We start from the raw sequence: 18,867 nt of genomic DNA, 5'->3' as shown, positions 1-18,867 counted from the left end.
CACTTTTCTAGAATTTTCTTGTAAGTAAGTAAAGTTTTAGCATTTTTTCGTAGCACTTTCATAGCTCAGATTAAAATCTGATTCTTGCTGGACTTGATTCAACTCTATTATCAAAGTACACCCAATCCCATAGGTCTATATTAAATAGCTACTCACTCTTCAAGCTGTGCAGGCCATAGTCGGCAATCTGCAGCACCCAGCGGCTGTCCACCAGGCAGTTGCTGGAGGTGAGGTTGCCGTGCGACGCCAGCGCGGAGTCGTGCAGGTAGGTGAGCCCGCGCAGCAGGTCCGCCGCCAGGGACGCCACGGACATATCGTCGCAATCTATGAGGCTTTACAATGTAGGAGCCCTTGGCTAGTGAATATGATAGATTGCGCTGCACCACACGTGTAGTAGCAGGCTTGTAGCACGTTGGTTGCATTGTCCCGTTGCACTTTCGTAGCTGTCTTGTTGCACTTTTGTAGCCTAATCCCTTTGCACTTTTGTAGCATTCTCTCGTAGCACCATTATTGCACTATCGCATTATTGATTCTTATAAAGTGTAACAGTATACACAATTTCATAGGGATTTATAACTAAGCTACTCACTCTTCAAGCTATGTAACCCGTAGTCGGCGATCTGCAGCACCCAGCGGCTGTCCACCAGGCAGTTGCTGGAGGTGAGGTTGCCGTGCGACGCCAGCGCGGAGTCGTGCAGGTAGGTGAGCCCGCGCAGCAGGTCCGCCGCGAGGGACGCCACGAACATGTCGTCGCGGTCTATTAGGCTTTACAATGAAGGAGCCCTTGGCTAGTGAATATACTACACTCACGAGCAAAGAAACCAAATAAATAATAAAAAAAACATTTTTTTTTCTTTTTTAGTTGCTAATATTTTGGTGCGCTTTTAAACGTAGCTCAATATTGCATAAAGCGACATTAAATTAGCTTTTCCCGCTTAGGAGTTATTTAGTGTTTTTCTGGCTAGAACTTTTTCATTGCCCGTGAGTGTATGTAGTTTGCGCTACACTTACGTGAAGCAGGATTGTAGCACGTTCGTGGCGTTCTGTCTTAGCACTTTTGTGGCATTCTCTCGTAGCACCGTCGCAGCACTATCGCAGACTAGATTCGAATGTATTATCACAGTAAACCCAATTCCATTAGCATTTATTCCATCGATACTCACTCTTCAAGCTATGTAACCCGTAGTCGGCGATCTGCAGCACCCAGCGGCTGTCCACCAGGCAGTTGCTGGAGGTGAGGTTGCCGTGCGACGCCAGCGCGGAGTCGTGCAGGTAGGTGAGCCCGCGCAGCAGGTCCGCCGCCAGGGACGCCACGAACATGTCGTCGAGGTGCAGGTCGCGGTCCGCTAGCACCCTGTAGATAGACGGGCTGGTGAAGTTGTTGTTTTTGCGTTATTTTTCATAGCGTGACAAATACTAAAGCTGGTTAAAGGCAAACAAAAGGTTCGTCAAACAGAAAGCGTAGTAACGTAGCGCGCATCTGAACGCTAACTTGACGCTGCGCTATGACGCCATGTGTTGTGGCTACTGAGGTAAAATATATACCGTCAAACAGAGCGCCAGCGCTAGAGCGTTGCGTTGCGTACTGCTTTTGTTTGACGAAGCCTTAGGGTTTATAATCGACTTTCTGGCGTGAGCTTGGGTGCTTTAATAACTAGCTACACCATAAGTATTTCACGCATAATGGTCCAACTTAGAGGCTAAATGTGGAAAATGAGCTCGCCGAGATTCATAGAGGGTTTATAATCGTAGTCAGAATAGTGTCGTCGCTGATTGCCCAGGGTGCGCTGGACGTATAGATACAAAGTACAGTTGATACGTCATTCGGGAGGCTATGTATTTGTACTTATACACTCACGATCAATGAAAAAGTTCCACCTGCCACTGACTTCCCATATGTCACCGGAACTATTTAATTGCTCGTGAGTGTATAAGTAGGTACAAATACAGCCTCCCGAGTGACCCCCCTTTCAAGCACCTCATTATTCCGTTGTGACTAGTGGAAATTAAAGAGCTGAACATTATACCTGTAATTTTCCATCGATCACGAATAATTAATATCCAACTAGGGCTTATAAGGTTTATTGCGAGTCTGGCTAATTAATCCGCCATCAGTGATAGATATTAATTTAGAGGTATAATAAAGAAGGTAGTTTATTAACTATTAACTTTATCTATGCTTAATGACTTTCTTGCTTAAGGCAGGGAAAACACTTATTTTCATTTGGTAAAATATATTTACATAATATGGGTATGCAGTCTGTCTGACAATACTACGATGTCCTGCATCGTACGAATGTTGTGTTTGAGTATGTTAGGCCTCGGTAAATTCCAATGTACACAGGGTGAGAGAACAAACGAACGTATTCAAACAGCTGGATTGCTAGAATGCTGGTGAGGTCCCGGAATTTACACAAGCATTGTGTCTTGAATCCGATTTATTGTAAAATTGCTTACTGCTAGAGAACTGCTATTTAACGTACTGGACTAAAACTATTGAAAATACAATAACAATTATTTGACATTCTCTTTTAAATTATTGTTACATATCAATTATAGTCTCACCTTAATCGTAAGATCATTTTACCGCCATCAGAAAAATAAAACATAAAGAAATCAATCTGATATGTTACAGCTTTTTTGTAGTTTCCGTGAATTTTGTGAGCTACTCGTTCCCAAAGTCTGGACGCCATCAACTCACGGTCGGCTAAATGCGCCCACGCCACGGCTACGCTTGAAATAGCTCACCCATTTACTCAAGTAGTTGTCAAAGAATCCAACCTTACGAAGTGTAATGTAGCATGTTACACTGCGACCATTCATGCAGTCAGTATGTTATATTGACTGCATGAATGCTCGCTGCACCTCTTATAATGTCGGTCAGTACCTACCCATCTTAGGGCTGCCTGTCCACCTACGGGGCGACGATGGTACGGAGCGAAGGAGCAATGAAAAAATGAATCAATCAATCAAATCAATTTGCGATCCACTTATTGGATGATGTTTGCCTCGCGCGCCGCTCCGCTACCCCGCTCTACAGAACCGCTCTGGAGAACAGGCGCCCTAAAGCGGGTCGTTGAGAATGGTCTTTATGCCATTGATTACACTTTGATTTTGATTTTGTACACTTATATTTCATATTTGTGGAATAAATTATCAAATAAATAAAAATTATAACGCCAAGCGTCCACTGCGACGTCTGCGAGCAAACTAAGTTAGTTCGCATAGTTGAGACAGTTTTTCATACATGTAGGTACATCCATCGCAAACTACGCAATATAAATAATAATAAATAAATATGTGGGGACATCTCACACACGGCCATCCGACCCCAAGCTAGGCAGAACCTGTGTTATGGGTGTCGGACAGCTGATATATCTACACAAATACATAGATAGATAGATACTAAATATAAATATCAACACCCAAGACCCGAGTACAAATATCTGTCTTTAAACAAATATCTGCCCCAGCCGGGAATCGAACCCGGGACCATCGGCTCAGTAGTCAGGTCACTAACCACTACGCCATTCGGTCGCCTCGAAAAAGTATCTAAACTATGTGAACTAACTTAGTTTCGCTAGCAGTGGACGCTTGACGTAAGACTTATAACTCGTGTATACCTGGCAAGAGAGCCGCGGGAGCAGTAGGCGGACACGATGCAGGCGGCGCCGCTCTCCACGCACACGCCCACGAACGCGTTCAGGTTCTCGTGGCGGAGCTCCCGGATCTGTGCGGTTAGATGTACATTAGTATGTGAGCATTACTTTTTTTTCTAAATGACACTACATTGGTTGAAGTCAGCCAAATGGGACTTTTTCAACATTGCCTAATTGTGGACTCTACTGTATTGACCTTCTCGTTAGAGAAGTACTATGTTCCTTGGTATTGACTCTGTGATTTAATTCAGGTAGGCAAGGAGGGGAGACGTCATAGAAGGTCGGTGATAGGTACCAACGTAAATATGAAAACTATGTAAAGGTGCTGACTGAAGTAAATAATGACTCGATGTGAGGAAATTACAAGTAAAATACTAGGAAAATATTATGACAGAACAACGACTCGCTCCGCTTGATACAGCTAAACAATACAGCTCGAGCAAATACTCATGGGAATATTAAGTAAAGTAAATATTATTATTCATGTCAGTCACCTGCGAAGAAAAGTTCCCGGGCAACAATACAAACTTACCACATAAATAAGTTACAGCTCATGTATCAGGACAAATTTAATTATGTTTTTTAATCTAGAGATACCTACACAGATTTACTTAAGTATTTTCTTCCTAAAAATAGTTAAGTATTTATTGTAAAAAAGATTTGTTAAGGCTTCATTTGATTTATAAAGAATATTTCCTTTCAATGAACACAAATTAAGCCAGGCTTTATACGTATTTATGGTAACCTAAAATAAAAAATACACAACAAGTGGTAATTAAACCTTGATTTTCATATCTTCATTAGATCCCCTCACTGATTAATCTACAATTTAATAATAATAATAAAATAATAAATATGTGGGGACATCTCACACACGGCCATCCGACCCTAAGCTAGGCAGAACCTGTGTTATGGGTGTCGGACAGCTGATATATCTACACAAATACATAGATAGATAGATACTAAATATAAATATCAACACCCAAGACCCGAGGACAAATATCTGTGTTTAAACAAATATCTGTCCCAGCCGGGAATCGAACCCGGGACCTTCGGCTCAGTAGTCAGGGTCACTAACCACTACGCCATTCGGTCGTCGTAATTTTTATAACAGTATTATACAGGGTGGCCCAAAGAAAAATGTTTGATTCCTTAGGTCAAGGGGTAGCCAAATCACCCCCATGTATGTTCAGCAATTTTTAGTAGTTTAGGAGTTATGATTTTTTTAACTAATTTTCTACGAAAATCGACCTCAGTGGATCAATTATGTTTTATTATTTTTTTGGATAACTTTTTAAATTATTTTTTATTTTTGTGTCATCCTCTTAAGTTGTTCTTTTAACCATAAATGTTTCAGCTTCCTAGCTGTAATGTAAGTTAGTTATTTTTATATCGAAAGTTCAAATTATATCATCGAGCTAGACTGCTCTGAATTTTCAACTTGAAATAAAAATTGAACTAGATATTCTCATGTTCCCTTATTAATTTTAAAAACTCCGCAAGGTTCCAAAATAACATAAAAATAAAAATAAACTATTGCTTAATCGGGTATTATTTGCAGAAAACAGCCTTCAAAGGTACTTGGTTGAAAGAAAATTTCTTGCGTAGATGTAGGTTGTGTATAGCTGTGGGAGGTCACCATTTTGAAAATTTATTGTGAGTAAATGTGTAAAATAATTATTTGAGTTTTTTTTTTTTTTTTTTTTTTTTTTTTTTTTTTTTTAATAAATGATTATCACTCCACAGACTTTATGTCCGTGCCTTTTGAAGAGTGGTAATTTTTATGAGATAGTTTTTAATTCTTTTATCTACTTTCTACTCGGTAAGGAAGTTTAGTTTATATATATTATCTTTTATATATATTTATTTTGTCTTTAGTTTATATATTCTTTCTTTTATATATATATTGTTCTTTTTCTCTTTTTTTTTTTTCACTGCTGGGGGAAAATCCACATGGACACCTGGGAAGAGGACCCAGGTAGTGTCGGGCGTTAACCGACTAAAAACCCCCAGCCGTGTATCTCATTATACAAGAAATGTCTTTTTTTTTTCTTTTTTTTTTTCCTTTTTTTTTTATTAATGGTTTTCAGAGTCACACTTACATTAGTAATGGCAACAAACTTAAGAAGGACAGGGCCAATGCCAGCTTTCTTCGGAGAACTTAGTAGACACCTGGCAATGGCTCGGCCCCTCAGTCGTTATAGGTCATGTTTTGCCTGATGTTAGTGTGTGACTCTGTTCTTAAACATAACTTATTTTAATTGTTAGTTTTTATAATAATTATATAATAATCAATTTGGCCTATATTTTGCGCTCTTAACGAAAATTATATTTTATGTTTTATTCCGCCCCGTTATGCCTTCTTAACATTTCCCCAGAAAGTGCAATGACCTCTTCGTCTCGATTCTTAACTGCCATTTTTAGATTGTACTCGAGGATGCGTTTCTTTGGCGCTGTTATTGCCGTTTTAGCGAGGTTGCCGATAGCGTCCTCGGTGTCATCCGCATAGTAGGTGCAGGTGGTGGTGTGCCTCGACAGCGCCACTACTGCGTGAGGTACGCTATCATGCAGCTTTATTTTATCTTTTGTTCTAATGATAATAACGGATTCGTACGTCAATCCCTGTGCTTCGTGTATGGTTAGGACGCGTGAGCCCATTCCTTCACCATACCCTTGGCTGGTCAAGGTCTCTTTTTCTTCCTGTGTATGCACCAGGAACAGAGTGTTGGTTTGGGATTTGGGAATTACTGCGTCTGTTAACCTTTTCAGCTGCAGGGATTGGATGCGCGCTGTGGCTGCGTATATGCCTGAGTATACTTCCTTTAGGGCGTATGCAACATCCATGGGGTTTCTGTATGAGCACAACAGCTCCTGGGTGATGTTTGCTACCAGTGTTGGGCGATTGTACCTAAGCTCGAATAGGTTCTCTCTGTCGATATATGGTAGCTGATTGATGTCTCCGATCAGAGCAATATCACAGGCACGAGACAGGTGGGCGGCCATTACGATTGCCCCGAAATGGTTCATCAGGGCTTCGTCAATTATCAGGCGTTGGCATCCGACATGTTCTCTAAAGCCGTTTACCAGGACTGATGCCATCGTACGCACCCTAGTTCTGACCATGTCACCAATACGATGCGCTAGCCTGTTTCTTATGTCGATGGCCGCCTCAGTTGTTGTTGTGATAATGGTGTCTTTGCTCACATCGAAGTTATTTATCACCCAGGTTGTCTTCCCACATCCAGGTACCCCGTTCACCCAAGTGATAGTGGGCATCGTCCAGTGATTCCAGTTGGCGTTGATGGTTTCCACTTTTGCTAGGATTTTATCCTCTAGCATAATCCTGGTGCACTGGGCGACGACCACTATTTGGTTGTTGTGTGGGACAGTAAATTTTGAGGAGTTGCATTCCCAGGGTACAAATCCGCTTTCCTCGCTGTAAGCCGCCATATACGCTCCAGTCATTTTGCCTCTGAGGACTTGGCAACTACTGTTATCGTATATGCAGGCTTCGGCCTCCTCGAGTAGAATTTTTAGCCGGCCTTCGTTTTCTTGCCTGTAGGTCTGCATGATGGTTTTGCAGGACAAGAGGTTTACCTGCTTTGTGGCGGTTGTTATTGCCACAAATTCTATGACGGCATTCTCCAGATGCTCTTTAGGGGAGGTTGCTGTTTTTAGCTTCGGTGGGACCACCTGACCCATGTCGGCTCTTGTTATGGTTCTTTGGGCCGTTCTTTTTCGGATGGGGCCTTTGGGGATTTGGCGCCACTCAGGTGTCCTCTGTGGTTTCCCCATAAGGCTTTGGGCAGCTGATTTGAATGCCTGAAGGAACCCTTGTGCGCGCCCCTGCGAGATTCTGCTCTGCATCCTCATATTTATTTCCTGCTGTTCAGCAGCAGCGACGGACTCGGAAGCCATCCTCTCCTGTAGGCGTTCTGATCCGGTGACCGCTTCAGTTTGTTGGTGGTTGTTGTTCCTCACGGGTATGTGTCCACTGAGAAAGCTTAGGTCTTCACCTCTGTCCTCATACACAACTATTTCGTGTTGTTTTGAGGCTTTTAGGCAGCCCAGCTGGTCAACAATTTCACCTTTCTTATGCTCGATCACCATGGCGTCTACGCTTATTATCTTGGGGACGTTACTATCTTGTGCTCTCTCTCCAAGCATAGTGAGCCATGAGCATGCCTGGACAAACGGGGTGTCATCGGCCCATTCCAATAGTGCGATGGTCTTGTTACGGCATCGTACTAGTCTGCAGGACTGATCTCCCACTAGTGTTACCGGCAGTGCGTCATAGGCTTTACGTTTCATGGTAGCTTTGGATGTGCTTCCATTTAGGAGAGAGGCTAGGCCGGGTGATATGGCTACACGCTTTCGCGCCCCCGAGACGCAGAAGCTGATGCCGAGTCTTTCGCTGCTACTGTCCATGAACAGAGCCACACTTCGGCGTCTTAGTCCGGCTTCTCCTTTTTCGCCACAAGACAACAGCTGGTTTGTCGCTGTTGCTTTTGGAGTCACTTGTTGTGGTGCTGAGATGGGCGGGTTTTATTTGAGTTTATTTACTTAGTATTAATAATACAATTATCTCATAAATCTTACAACTCAGACTTAAACATTTTACTAAGAATTTACATTCAAAAATGTAACTTAAATAAAAAAAAATAGTAAATAATTTTATTTTCCCTTTAATTTCATACTTTTTCTAACTGAATTAGTCCTTAGTAATGACATAACAGGAATCTTTCAACTTTCTGAAACAATTTACTAATTAGGTAATGTCCACCCAAGTACCTTTGAAGGCTGTTTTCTGCAAATAATACCCCATTAAGCAATAGTTTATTTTTATTTTTATTTTATTTTGGAACCTTGCGGAGTTTTTAAAATTAATAAGGGACCATGAGAATATCTATTTCAATTTTTAATTTCAAGTAGAAAATTCAGAGCAGTCTAGCTCGATGATATAATTTGAACTTTTGACATAAAAATAACTAACTTACATTACAGCTAGGAAGCTGAAACTTTTATGGTTAAAAGAACAACTTAAGAGGATGACACAAAAATAAAAAATAATTTAAAAAAGTTATCCAAAAAAATTATAAAACATAATTGATCCACTGAGGTCGATTTTCGTAGAAAATTAGTTTAAACAATCATAACTCCTTGAAGGGGATGACTCGTGGATGTGAAGGAAACCGCGTGTTGGTAATACTGGATACTAGTTTATTGTTGCTTGTACAGCGAGGTCCCGTGGAAAGAGGCCGAGACTCCGCCTGTAGCGGCTTATATGCTACCACCACCCCCGACACTGCGCCATCTAGCAGGATGTATAGGAACTTAATAGTGTAGTAATGCTTAATAATCGATCTATGCAAGTAGCCTGCGAGATAACGCTGTGTTTACATAGGAAACTAAGTAGTTAAACCTTCTAATTTATAGATGGCGCTAATATATTGTTAACACAGTTAACACTCCTAAACTACTAAAAATTGCTGAACATACATGGGGGTGATTTGGGTACCCCTTGACCTAAGGAATCAAACATTTTCCTTTGGACGTCACTCTTTGGGCCACCCTGTATAGCAATATACGATCGAGACTTAGCTGGAACGAGGCCAAAAGTACAGCCATAGATAGGCGGAAGTGGCGACAATTCGTGGAGACCCTCTGCCCCTAGCATAGGGCCTCAACAACAACAACATATTTACATACATATTTTATTGAAAAGGTCCAGCTATAAGTTTCGAGGAAAACGAAGCGTCCACGTGTCTTCTATTCTTACTCAATCTTAATCAGAAACACATTCCTATGTCTTCCCTGAGCTTTCAAGTGATAGTTCCTTTGAGAGTAACACAAGGTGCACAACAAATTGGAATTTGTCAATTTCGTCGAATGTGAATACTTGTGTGTGTTGAGTCTAAAGCATTGTTCTGAAAGGGGATGGATCAAAATGGATGAAAGCCGGCCGTAATTTGGATATTACATAAACACAATGTGTGTCTATTTGCTTTACAATTTGGGACTAACAGAACATTTGCCCAAAATGCATGCATGAGTGGAGCGAGCGCACCGAAATGGCAGCGGAACTCTGAATCAAAACACAGTCATAAAATAATTTTGTATTTATGTATACATAGGATGTTGCAAAAGTGGTATTCTGGACCACTTTCATGTTCACCTATTTTGCTTCATCCTAGATTTATTGCCACCTTTCAGCCACTGTATACAGGGTAGCCTTGTTTCTCACCTGTTTGAGCTCCTTCCGGATGGCTCTAGTAACATCGATGCTCTTCTTCTGGAGTCGCTTGACGGCGACGATGTTGCCGCGGCACAGCGCGATGGTGGTGTAGGCGCGCTTCGCGTCCGTGTCCTGGGTTATTGACGCCTGTGTGAGGACACGTCTGTTTTTATTCAACTAATCAACTACAGGAAATACCAGCTTGACCGGGTTGCAGATTTACAATGCGTGCAACCGAGACTAAGAGACGTTATTTCAGGTCGTGGATAACTTGCCTTCCAAGTCCTCAAATTGTACAGAATCCTTACCCTAGTAGAACTTTAGTCTTTTAACCTTCTTTTAATTCAAGTTCATGAAGGCATTAATGACCCGGATTTTCGTTAAATCCTCACGACTTTGCACGTGTTGCTCTGAGTATATGAAATTAAAGTTTATTTTTATGAAATCATACATGTATAAAGAAATGAGAAATAAAATAAAAATGAAACTTTTCACTCATTTCACGAAGACGTTTCTGAAGTTTCAGTTGCTTTTCTAAAGAGTCAGAACTACTCAGAACACACATTTTGCAAAAGTACATATAGGCACTTAATTATACCTATAACTGGAAACGGATTTACAGAAACAAAATAACCACGTAGGTACCATTTAGATGATGATGAATTATTGTGCTTACCTTGTCATCACTACAAATCCTCTTTAATAATACCATACACCAACATAAAGTCTACTTCTCTACCACCAATTCCAGTACGCACCTTACCACCACCCCCAACCCCGCAGGCCGGTATAAACACGAGCTCCTTGGCCTCAATCCTCCACAGCACCGACGCCAGTTTCTGCTCATAGCGGTAGTGTCTGAACAGCAACGCCGCAGCCAAGATGGCCGCCGCTGCTACCGCTATGGCAGCAGATAACACCCCAGGGTCGTGGGGTAGAGCGCACTTGGCACCGTCGAAACCGCAAGCTGGCTCGGCTATGGGAGGGGCGCCGCCTATCCAGGAGATCTTGCTGCCTCCGACCAGCTCCTAAAGGATGGAGAAGTAGGTCAGAAGCGGAATTGGCATCCGAAGCGTTTTAACAGTGTAATATTGAAACTTATTGCAAGAAATAAGTAGAATAAGAAATACAATAGGATTTGTTTTTGTCTAGTAGTGGATGATTACAAACTTATAAAATAAACGATGAAGATAGAATTTTATCACTGAGAACCCACTCTTAAATCGCAAAAAACTTGTACCACAGTACATTTCGGATGAGCAGGTACTTTTTAAAGTAAAATGCTATTTTGTTTCTTAAAAATGTTGCTGTTTTCTTTCTTACTGAAGTTATATTTTACTTTTCAATTTGAACTTTCTTTTTAAGATATTCATTTGGTAATTTGTCTGACATTATTCACATTTTAATTTAGTAAGAAACTATAAATAGACCACTGCAATTAAAGTGTTCATTCCAAGAATCTTATAAAAACGTCGTTTCTTAGGTACTTAGGTATTTCTTTTATGCTGCGAAAAGTTTATCTAGTTCTGAACAACACGATATCAGAATATAGTTAAAACTGCAGCCGTACCTCGCGTCGAAAGATGTTACTAACAGTTAATAAAATAAAAAGTAGGCACAGCTATACGAATTGTCTGTAACCACTCTGTCTATTATGCATAATGAATGATGAGGTAAATTACATTATTACGACATTCAAATGTGTATACTGTAGTACCCATCTCGGTTATAAATAAACATTTTAATGATGTGTTCTGTTCTTGCCGAGGCTTCGTTATGTTAATGTTATATTTAATTTGGAGCTAGCTACGTCTTTACCTTTATTTTAATGGAGTAGGCGTCTAGGGTCTAACGGTTGCTTGTCATTATGATAATTATAAAATAAATAGGTCTTATTCGTCTTAGCGATGATAAACACTACACACGACTGAGGTTATTGATTGATTTTATCAATGGAACGATTTTCTTTTGAACTCTAATAACATATAATTTTGGCATGATTAAAGTTCATTTCAAAACACATACAAATACATGTAAGTATACACATTATTATAATCACCGGCAACGATATTTCCTACGAACTAGATGGAGTGTCCGTGCAAAAGAAACGTCTCGACGAATAACAACCTACTTCTACCGCTGAACTATTATTTTGAATAAGTTCAGTTAGAAGATTTGTGACTTTATTCATTGGTACACACGGCAACGTCAAATGGTTGGCAGGGCACACTAACGTAGTGTATGTGTGTGTGTGTCGGCGACGTCGACGTCAACGTAATTATTTAGTTCTCGGCACCAACACACGGATATTGTAAACATGTAGTTGTGCCAGTGACAATGATTCATTGTTTTTATGATATTCATTATTTTTTACTTTGCTTCTATTTATGCCACACCATCTAGTCCCTACATCGTTAATCTAAGCTCACCAATCTAAGCACACTTTTTACTGTGACATTTTTTGTAATACGTACTCATATAAGTACCATATATTTTTCCTTTGACTTATAAATTATTGATTTATGAATAAATGAGTATTTCAGTATTTCAGTATTTCACCGGCAACAACTCCGAAGAGTTGGCATATCGGAAGGTGGCCACAGGCCTCGCCGCCCAGCCGCCCGCCGCCGCCGCGTCCGGCACCAGCCCGATCACCGTGAAGTTGCCCTCCGCGTCGCCCGCCTCGTCCATGTACATCTGTGTACGAAGGTTTATTGATGATGATGATAGAAATGGTGCCGTGTAAATTTTATTTATAAATGAAGGATTGAAATTATACTGACCAATTCATCTTATTTTTTACAAAAATATTAAATTCAACATTCTTATGAATTTCCTGAAGAAGAAGTATACTATTAGTTTTACTAATTTCATGGATCTATTATTCTGCAATTAAACAGTGTTTTCTGCTGTAATATTCAAACTTAAATATACCTACTACTCGTACAAGTTAAGTGTGCATCTGGCCAAAAAGAACCAAGGATCTCTCTCTCGACCTCTGATTTTTCTCAGCCAGGTGCACAGTTAATTTCAATTTTTAATTTCATGGATCTATTCTGGAGTTCAAGCCTTATCAAAACCCTAGCCCACCATGCCCACCATCCATAACGCCCTACTCACATCGAACCCCTGCACGGAGCGGTAGGTGGTGGGCCGCAGCAGCTGCATGAGCGCGGCGCCGTCGGTGGGCGGCACGCCGGCGCGCATGGCGGCGGTGGCGGCGCGCGCCCACAGGGTCACTCCGTCGTAGAGGTGCGCCGCTTCTATTGGCACCTGGGGGATACGCTGGGTAATGTAGGATGCTATAACCTTCAAGGTGAGCCACTTCTATTGGCACCTGTGGGCGAAGGTAGCAAACCAATGTGACAACTCGGGTCATATAAGGTCGCTGTCTCAAGGTGCGTAAAGACTGTAACGTAACATATCCAATATAAATGCAATGAAAGTATTCCCATATTGTTGACGACATACCATGTAGGCTACGCGCATAAACAGATCATTTCAACTTTGGGAGTTCTTTCATTGCGTGTTACATTGCCTGTTACGTTACAGCAGTCTGTGCTTTACTTGCACTTATTAATACTTATGGGGCGCACTCATTCTCAGTCGGTTGGCCTATAGCGTCTGTCCTATTGGAACGTCCTATCCATGCATTAACATTACTTGTTCATTGCGAAAATAATCATTCCCAAAACGTCATCAGTTTCCCAATTAATTGTTTTCCCGATACAGTTTCGAGGGTTAATTAGCTAAAATTTGTGTTACTAATTTTGGTGGGGAAATTATACACTCACTAGATACAAGACCAAACACAGCCAAAATCGCGATTCGTTAAAATTTAAAATGTTTTAATAATACCATATCTTGTTAGAGACAATTGGCTGTTGAACTATGTTCCACTATATTGTTTTTTGTGTTTCACTATATTAGTCACACGTTAAAATATTAATTAATGATAGATGCAGATAAACTTACGGAGGCGAACTGGAATATTCGGTGGTAGTTGGGCACGCAGAACGGTGGAGTGGCGGAAAGCGCGCGGATCATCTTGCAGAGCTCCCTGTAGGCGACAAAGAATATAATATTTAAAACTGCAATTATTATTCTATTTTAAAAAAATATATAATTAATAATCACTAATATTAGAACAGACTATATTATCGTCCTACCGATAAGTTTATATGTAAAAGTGGTGTGGATTTGTCGTGGATTCATTTTATCAATTTAAATTAAATAATCGGAGAAGAAGACAGTCGGAAGTTTTCTGACAGCTCATAAATCTTCGGTTTCAAGTGATCAGAAAACTTCCGAGAATACTTTTTTTTGACACTAATTACTTTATAAATATTTTGATTTATGCATAAATAATTGACCTCGTGGACAAAGGCGTCCTCAAAGCTTTTATAAAATTCTCGACTCTTTGACCTTCCTCAACCTGCAAACACCAGCTTCCAGTCTCAGGTCAAGGTCTAAGATCTACAGCTCTCTAAATACATAAGCGGACGTGACATCTTAACTCCCTATTCCATTTTTCTACCTTCAACTTTCTGGTACATGCAAGCACGTCGCAGTAACATCAGATTAGATCGTGCATCAAGGTACATAACAGTTTTTCAATGTCAATGTTACGAACATCCAACATGGCCACCGGAAGCGGACACGTAGTGATCAGTCACTGAGAGACGAGTCGCCACCTTTATTCTATTTTTCAGGGTGAAAAATCAATCAAACGGAAAAAGCTTCAATGTATTTCAGGAGCAAATATATTACTGTGGCGCGCTGTCCTGTAATTGGCGTCCGATAGATGTTTTCAGGGTTATACTGAAATATGAACGGTGATTTTTAGTTGAAACTGATGTTTGTGAACTATGTTTTTTTAAATTGAAGGTTGCATCAGTAGGGAACGTGGAAAGTATCAATAACTGGATTATACATACTTGTATAATCCACTGCACAGCATAATCTAATCCACAGCACTGTGTCTCGTACCCACACGCGAACATCACGCTCCGATTTATTAAATCAAAACCCGTGGAAAAATGGCATACAAAGCCCTCGAAAGTGTTGTGCAAGGATTAGTAGGTACCGTAGCATCACTTACGACTAAAGTTAGTGCATTGGAAACATTAATTTGTGACCAAAATGCCCTAATAAAAACCCAGTCACTCGCAATTAACCAACTTGTTTTGCAAAGTACCTCCAAAACATCGAGCACCACGCAATCAGCAGCGGCTACAGCGCCGCCGCAGCAAACAACGCGCCCAACACGCAAAAAAGCTACACCCACGATTAGCGCTGCAGCCGCTGTCCGTGTTGGAAACCGAACAGCCAATACTAGCCCGGCGCTCACTTCGCGTAAAACGACTTTGTCCGAAGACGGCCGACACACACCGATCGCCACTCCACCAACGACGTCCTCAACACCAATAACGGCCATTACTAATAACCTCGACAACGTTCCAAATGAAAAACCGAATGATAACGAAAAATGGACTACGGTCAGCCGACGCAAACGGAAGCCATCAATTGCTGCCATCCAGGGCTCGGCACAAAATACGACCATCAAAGGAGTTGATGTTCACAAACATCTCCACGGTTGCTTCTTCAAGAAATCGACGAAACCAGAGGAGAGGTAGAAAGACCTTCAAACTTGAATGTGAACTTCAACTCCAGCCCTTATTGCAGGATGGTGCTGATATCCTGTGCCTAACTGAACACTGGCTTGAAACCTACCAACTACGTCAAGTGAACATACTTAACTTGAAGCTATGCGCCCAGTACTGCCGACCGTCCAGGGAAGGAGGGGGAGCATGCATCTACTCCAGGCCTTCACTGCTTACAATCGTGCGAAAGGAGGTCGCTGAACTCTCCGTTGAAATGCATTTTGAAGTCTGCGCGGCTGAATGTGTCGGTTTGGACCTGATAGTGGTATGCATCTACCGCCAACCTAAAGGTGACTTATCATTATTTTATTCTAAATTAAACGAATTGTTTTCACTTAACACTATTCAAAACTATAAAGTCATAATTATGGGTGACATAAACATTAATCTTCTAGTAAAATCAACTCATTCTAAGTGTTTAATTGATGTTGTAAAATCATCAGGTTTTATCTCTGTGATTAACTTTCCAACAAGAATCACTGAAACTTCTAAAACATGTATCGATCACGCTTACACTAACGTACTAAAGTCTGATATTTTATTAAATGAAAGTATAAACTTGAACATTTCTGACCATTTAGGTGTAATACTAATTTTAAACTTATATAATAACTGTAAAAAAAACAACCCTACGTCCCAAACGCGTCTATTTTCAGAATGCAAGATAAACGCTTTCACAAATGCCTTATGCATGTATGACTGGGATTCATTGATGAAAAAATATCTTTGTCCTGGTGAACAACTCAACTCTGTAATTAATATAACTAAACACATGTATGATGTACATTTTCCAATTAGAATTTATCCGTCAAAGAGTTCCTCTAGTGCATGGGTGAGCGACCGCGCCAGATCCCTACGTAAACAAATATCTTCAAAAAAACATGAATTATTAAAGCCGAATTGTAACATACAAACTAACGTTCAATTACTTGATCTTGAAATTAAATATAACTCCGAGTTATACAATTCCCGAAAACAATTTCTAAACAACTCGATAACAAAATATGACGGCAGCAACATGAGTAAGAAAGTATGGCAAGTGATCTCATCCGAGACCTGCCGCACGGGTAACAACAATGCACTAAACGTACTTGTTAGCAAAACCGCGGTTGATACTGTAGACAGTGAAGGCGCGCGCGACGCCGCGGCTGCCACCGCCGCCGCCTTAAACCGATTCTACATAGAAGCAAATAATAACTCTGCTAAGCCGGAAATAAATAAGGCAATCACATTTTTAAATACCTACTTACCAGACCAAATACCAACAATTTCATTTAAATGTTTTACTTTACTTGATATATTGAAAGTAGTCAAAAACATCAAACGTAAAAAATCAAAAGACATATACGACATGTCTACTCTGGTACTTGACTATTTACCCCCTGTATTAATATCACTACTATGTTATCTATTTAACGAGTGTGTACAGTGCGGTATTTACCCCGAAGCTCTGAAAATAATAAAGGTTCAACCTGTCTATAAAGGGAAGGGCGACATGCATATCCTTAAAAACTTTAGACCAATATCACAAATCCCAATAATATCTAAGATATTTGAGAATCTAATCAGCCAACAACTCATGTTATTCTTCAACACAAATAATCTCCTAAACAAGCAGCAATATGCATACCAAGCCGGGCGATCCACTGTGCACGCGGCTCGCGATGTCTTAACCAAACTAAGGGCCTACGCAGACCGGGACGTCATGGCAAGGGATTTTGCCGTGAGTCAGCGCACACCGGCTGCTTAGATACCGCGGCATACCAGCATTTTACCACGGCATGCCACGGCGTGCCGCGGCATTCCAGCACTTTGCCACGGCATGCTCCGGCATGCCCCGGGGTGCCGCGGCATGACAAAGCACGCCTCAGCGACTCCTGCTGCCTGCAGTCTTCAGTTGCGTTTGATTGAGTGTTGGTGTGCCTCAGTTTTACAATGGTAGATTGGGATTTAGTGTTGATATCGATTATTGCAGATAAAGAAGAAAGTGCACAGGCTAATAATAGGAATAGAAGAAGATTTTGGGTTGATAATTTATGGAAAGAAAGGGAATCAAAGGGTGAATTCAATAATTTATTTAATGACTTAAAATACGACGTGCAAAAATTTTATGACTATCATAGAATGGATTATGAGAAATTTCAAGCACTGTTGAATATATGTCGACCATATATCGAAAAACAGAGGACCAATTTTCGCAACCCCATTGAAGCCGATCAAAGATTATCCTTGTGTTTGAGGTGGGCAGTTAAATGATTGTATAAGTTTAATATTTTCTTCTTTTATTTAATTAAAAAAACATTTTTTTTTGCCAAATACAATCATGAATTGTAGACACATAATAACGATTTTTATGTTTTTGCACTGATAAATCTTCTCACTGATAATTCCTGGATCTTTATTTCTTTTTACTTAATTTAGAGTACCTACTAGTTTAGATTAGTTTCGTATTCAGAAACTGCAGTTTTGTAGCCAGACCCTGAAGCAGCTTCATAGCTAGGGCCCGAGGCGGTTTCATAACCAGACCGTGAAGCAGGTTCATAGCCAGAACCTGAGGCGGTTCCAAAGCCAGACCCCGAAGCTGCTTCATAACCAGAGCCTGAGGCAGTTCCAAAGCCAGACCCCGAAGCTGCTTCATAACCGGAGCCTGAGGCGGTTCCAAAGTCAGACCCCGAAGCTGCTTCATAGCCAGATCTTGAGGTGGTTTCATAGCCAGATCTTGAGGTGGTTTCATAGCCAGATCCTGATACAGCTTCATAGCCCAAGCCTGCCGCGGTTCCACAGCCAGATCTTGAAGTAAAAGCGGTACGGCATGGTCGTTGATGTTGCAAATTGGTAGAGACATCTTCAGATGTTGGAGCTGGAGTTCCCTCTATGTAGTTTAATTCGGCGTCAGTTACCATATTAAATATTTGTCTCTTTATTCGGACCTGCTCTCTTTTTGGTAGCTTTTTTACTGTGGCAGCCATTGTTTGAAAGAACGAATCAATGGCGTCCACCTCCTTTTTCGATTCAATATATTTATTTAGTATTTCAGCAGTTGTTGTAGGTTCTGGTATTATTGAGGAATGCTGTGAATCATTGGTCATTCGCGAAACTGAACGTTCATCGCTATCAACGACAGCGGATTCTGCAAAAGAAGTCTGCGTATCCTCTGAAGAGGAGTCCAAATTCGAGGTTTGTTTTCTGTGCTGAATGAATTTTTTCAAAAACTCCAGCTCTTTTTCAAACTTGATAGGGCGTCGCTTTATAGTATGGGTCACCACTCTTTGTTTTTCTGTTATTCAGAGCTTTCCTAAAATTATTACGT

General features: G+C 40.8%; 1 protein-coding gene across 1 annotated transcript in view; it reads right to left on the bottom strand.

The window, feature by feature from the left end:
- Nucleotides 1-9,462: 9,462 nt before the first annotated feature.
- The window catches only part of LOC125488494 (guanylate cyclase 32E-like), a 32,840-nt gene continuing 23,435 nt past the window's right edge, over nucleotides 9,463-18,867 (bottom strand). Inside the window, exons 8-13 of the mRNA XM_048626929.1 lie at nucleotides 13,870-13,954; nucleotides 13,015-13,167; nucleotides 12,454-12,591; nucleotides 10,653-10,922; nucleotides 9,904-10,041; nucleotides 9,463-9,495 (exon numbers count right to left, since the gene is read on the bottom strand). Of these exons, the coding sequence (XP_048482886.1) occupies nucleotides 9,463-9,495; nucleotides 9,904-10,041; nucleotides 10,653-10,922; nucleotides 12,454-12,591; nucleotides 13,015-13,167; nucleotides 13,870-13,954 (817 nt within the window). The remainder of the gene's footprint in view (nucleotides 9,496-9,903; nucleotides 10,042-10,652; nucleotides 10,923-12,453; nucleotides 12,592-13,014; nucleotides 13,168-13,869; nucleotides 13,955-18,867) is intronic.

The sequence above is a fragment of the Plutella xylostella genome, chromosome 17 (genome assembly GCF_932276165.1).
Source record: "Plutella xylostella chromosome 17, ilPluXylo3.1, whole genome shotgun sequence".
Taxonomy (NCBI): Eukaryota; Metazoa; Arthropoda; class Insecta; order Lepidoptera; family Plutellidae; genus Plutella; species Plutella xylostella.
The sequence above is the reverse complement of the archived record's forward strand: the minus strand, read 5'-3'. Positions and strand labels throughout refer to the sequence as shown.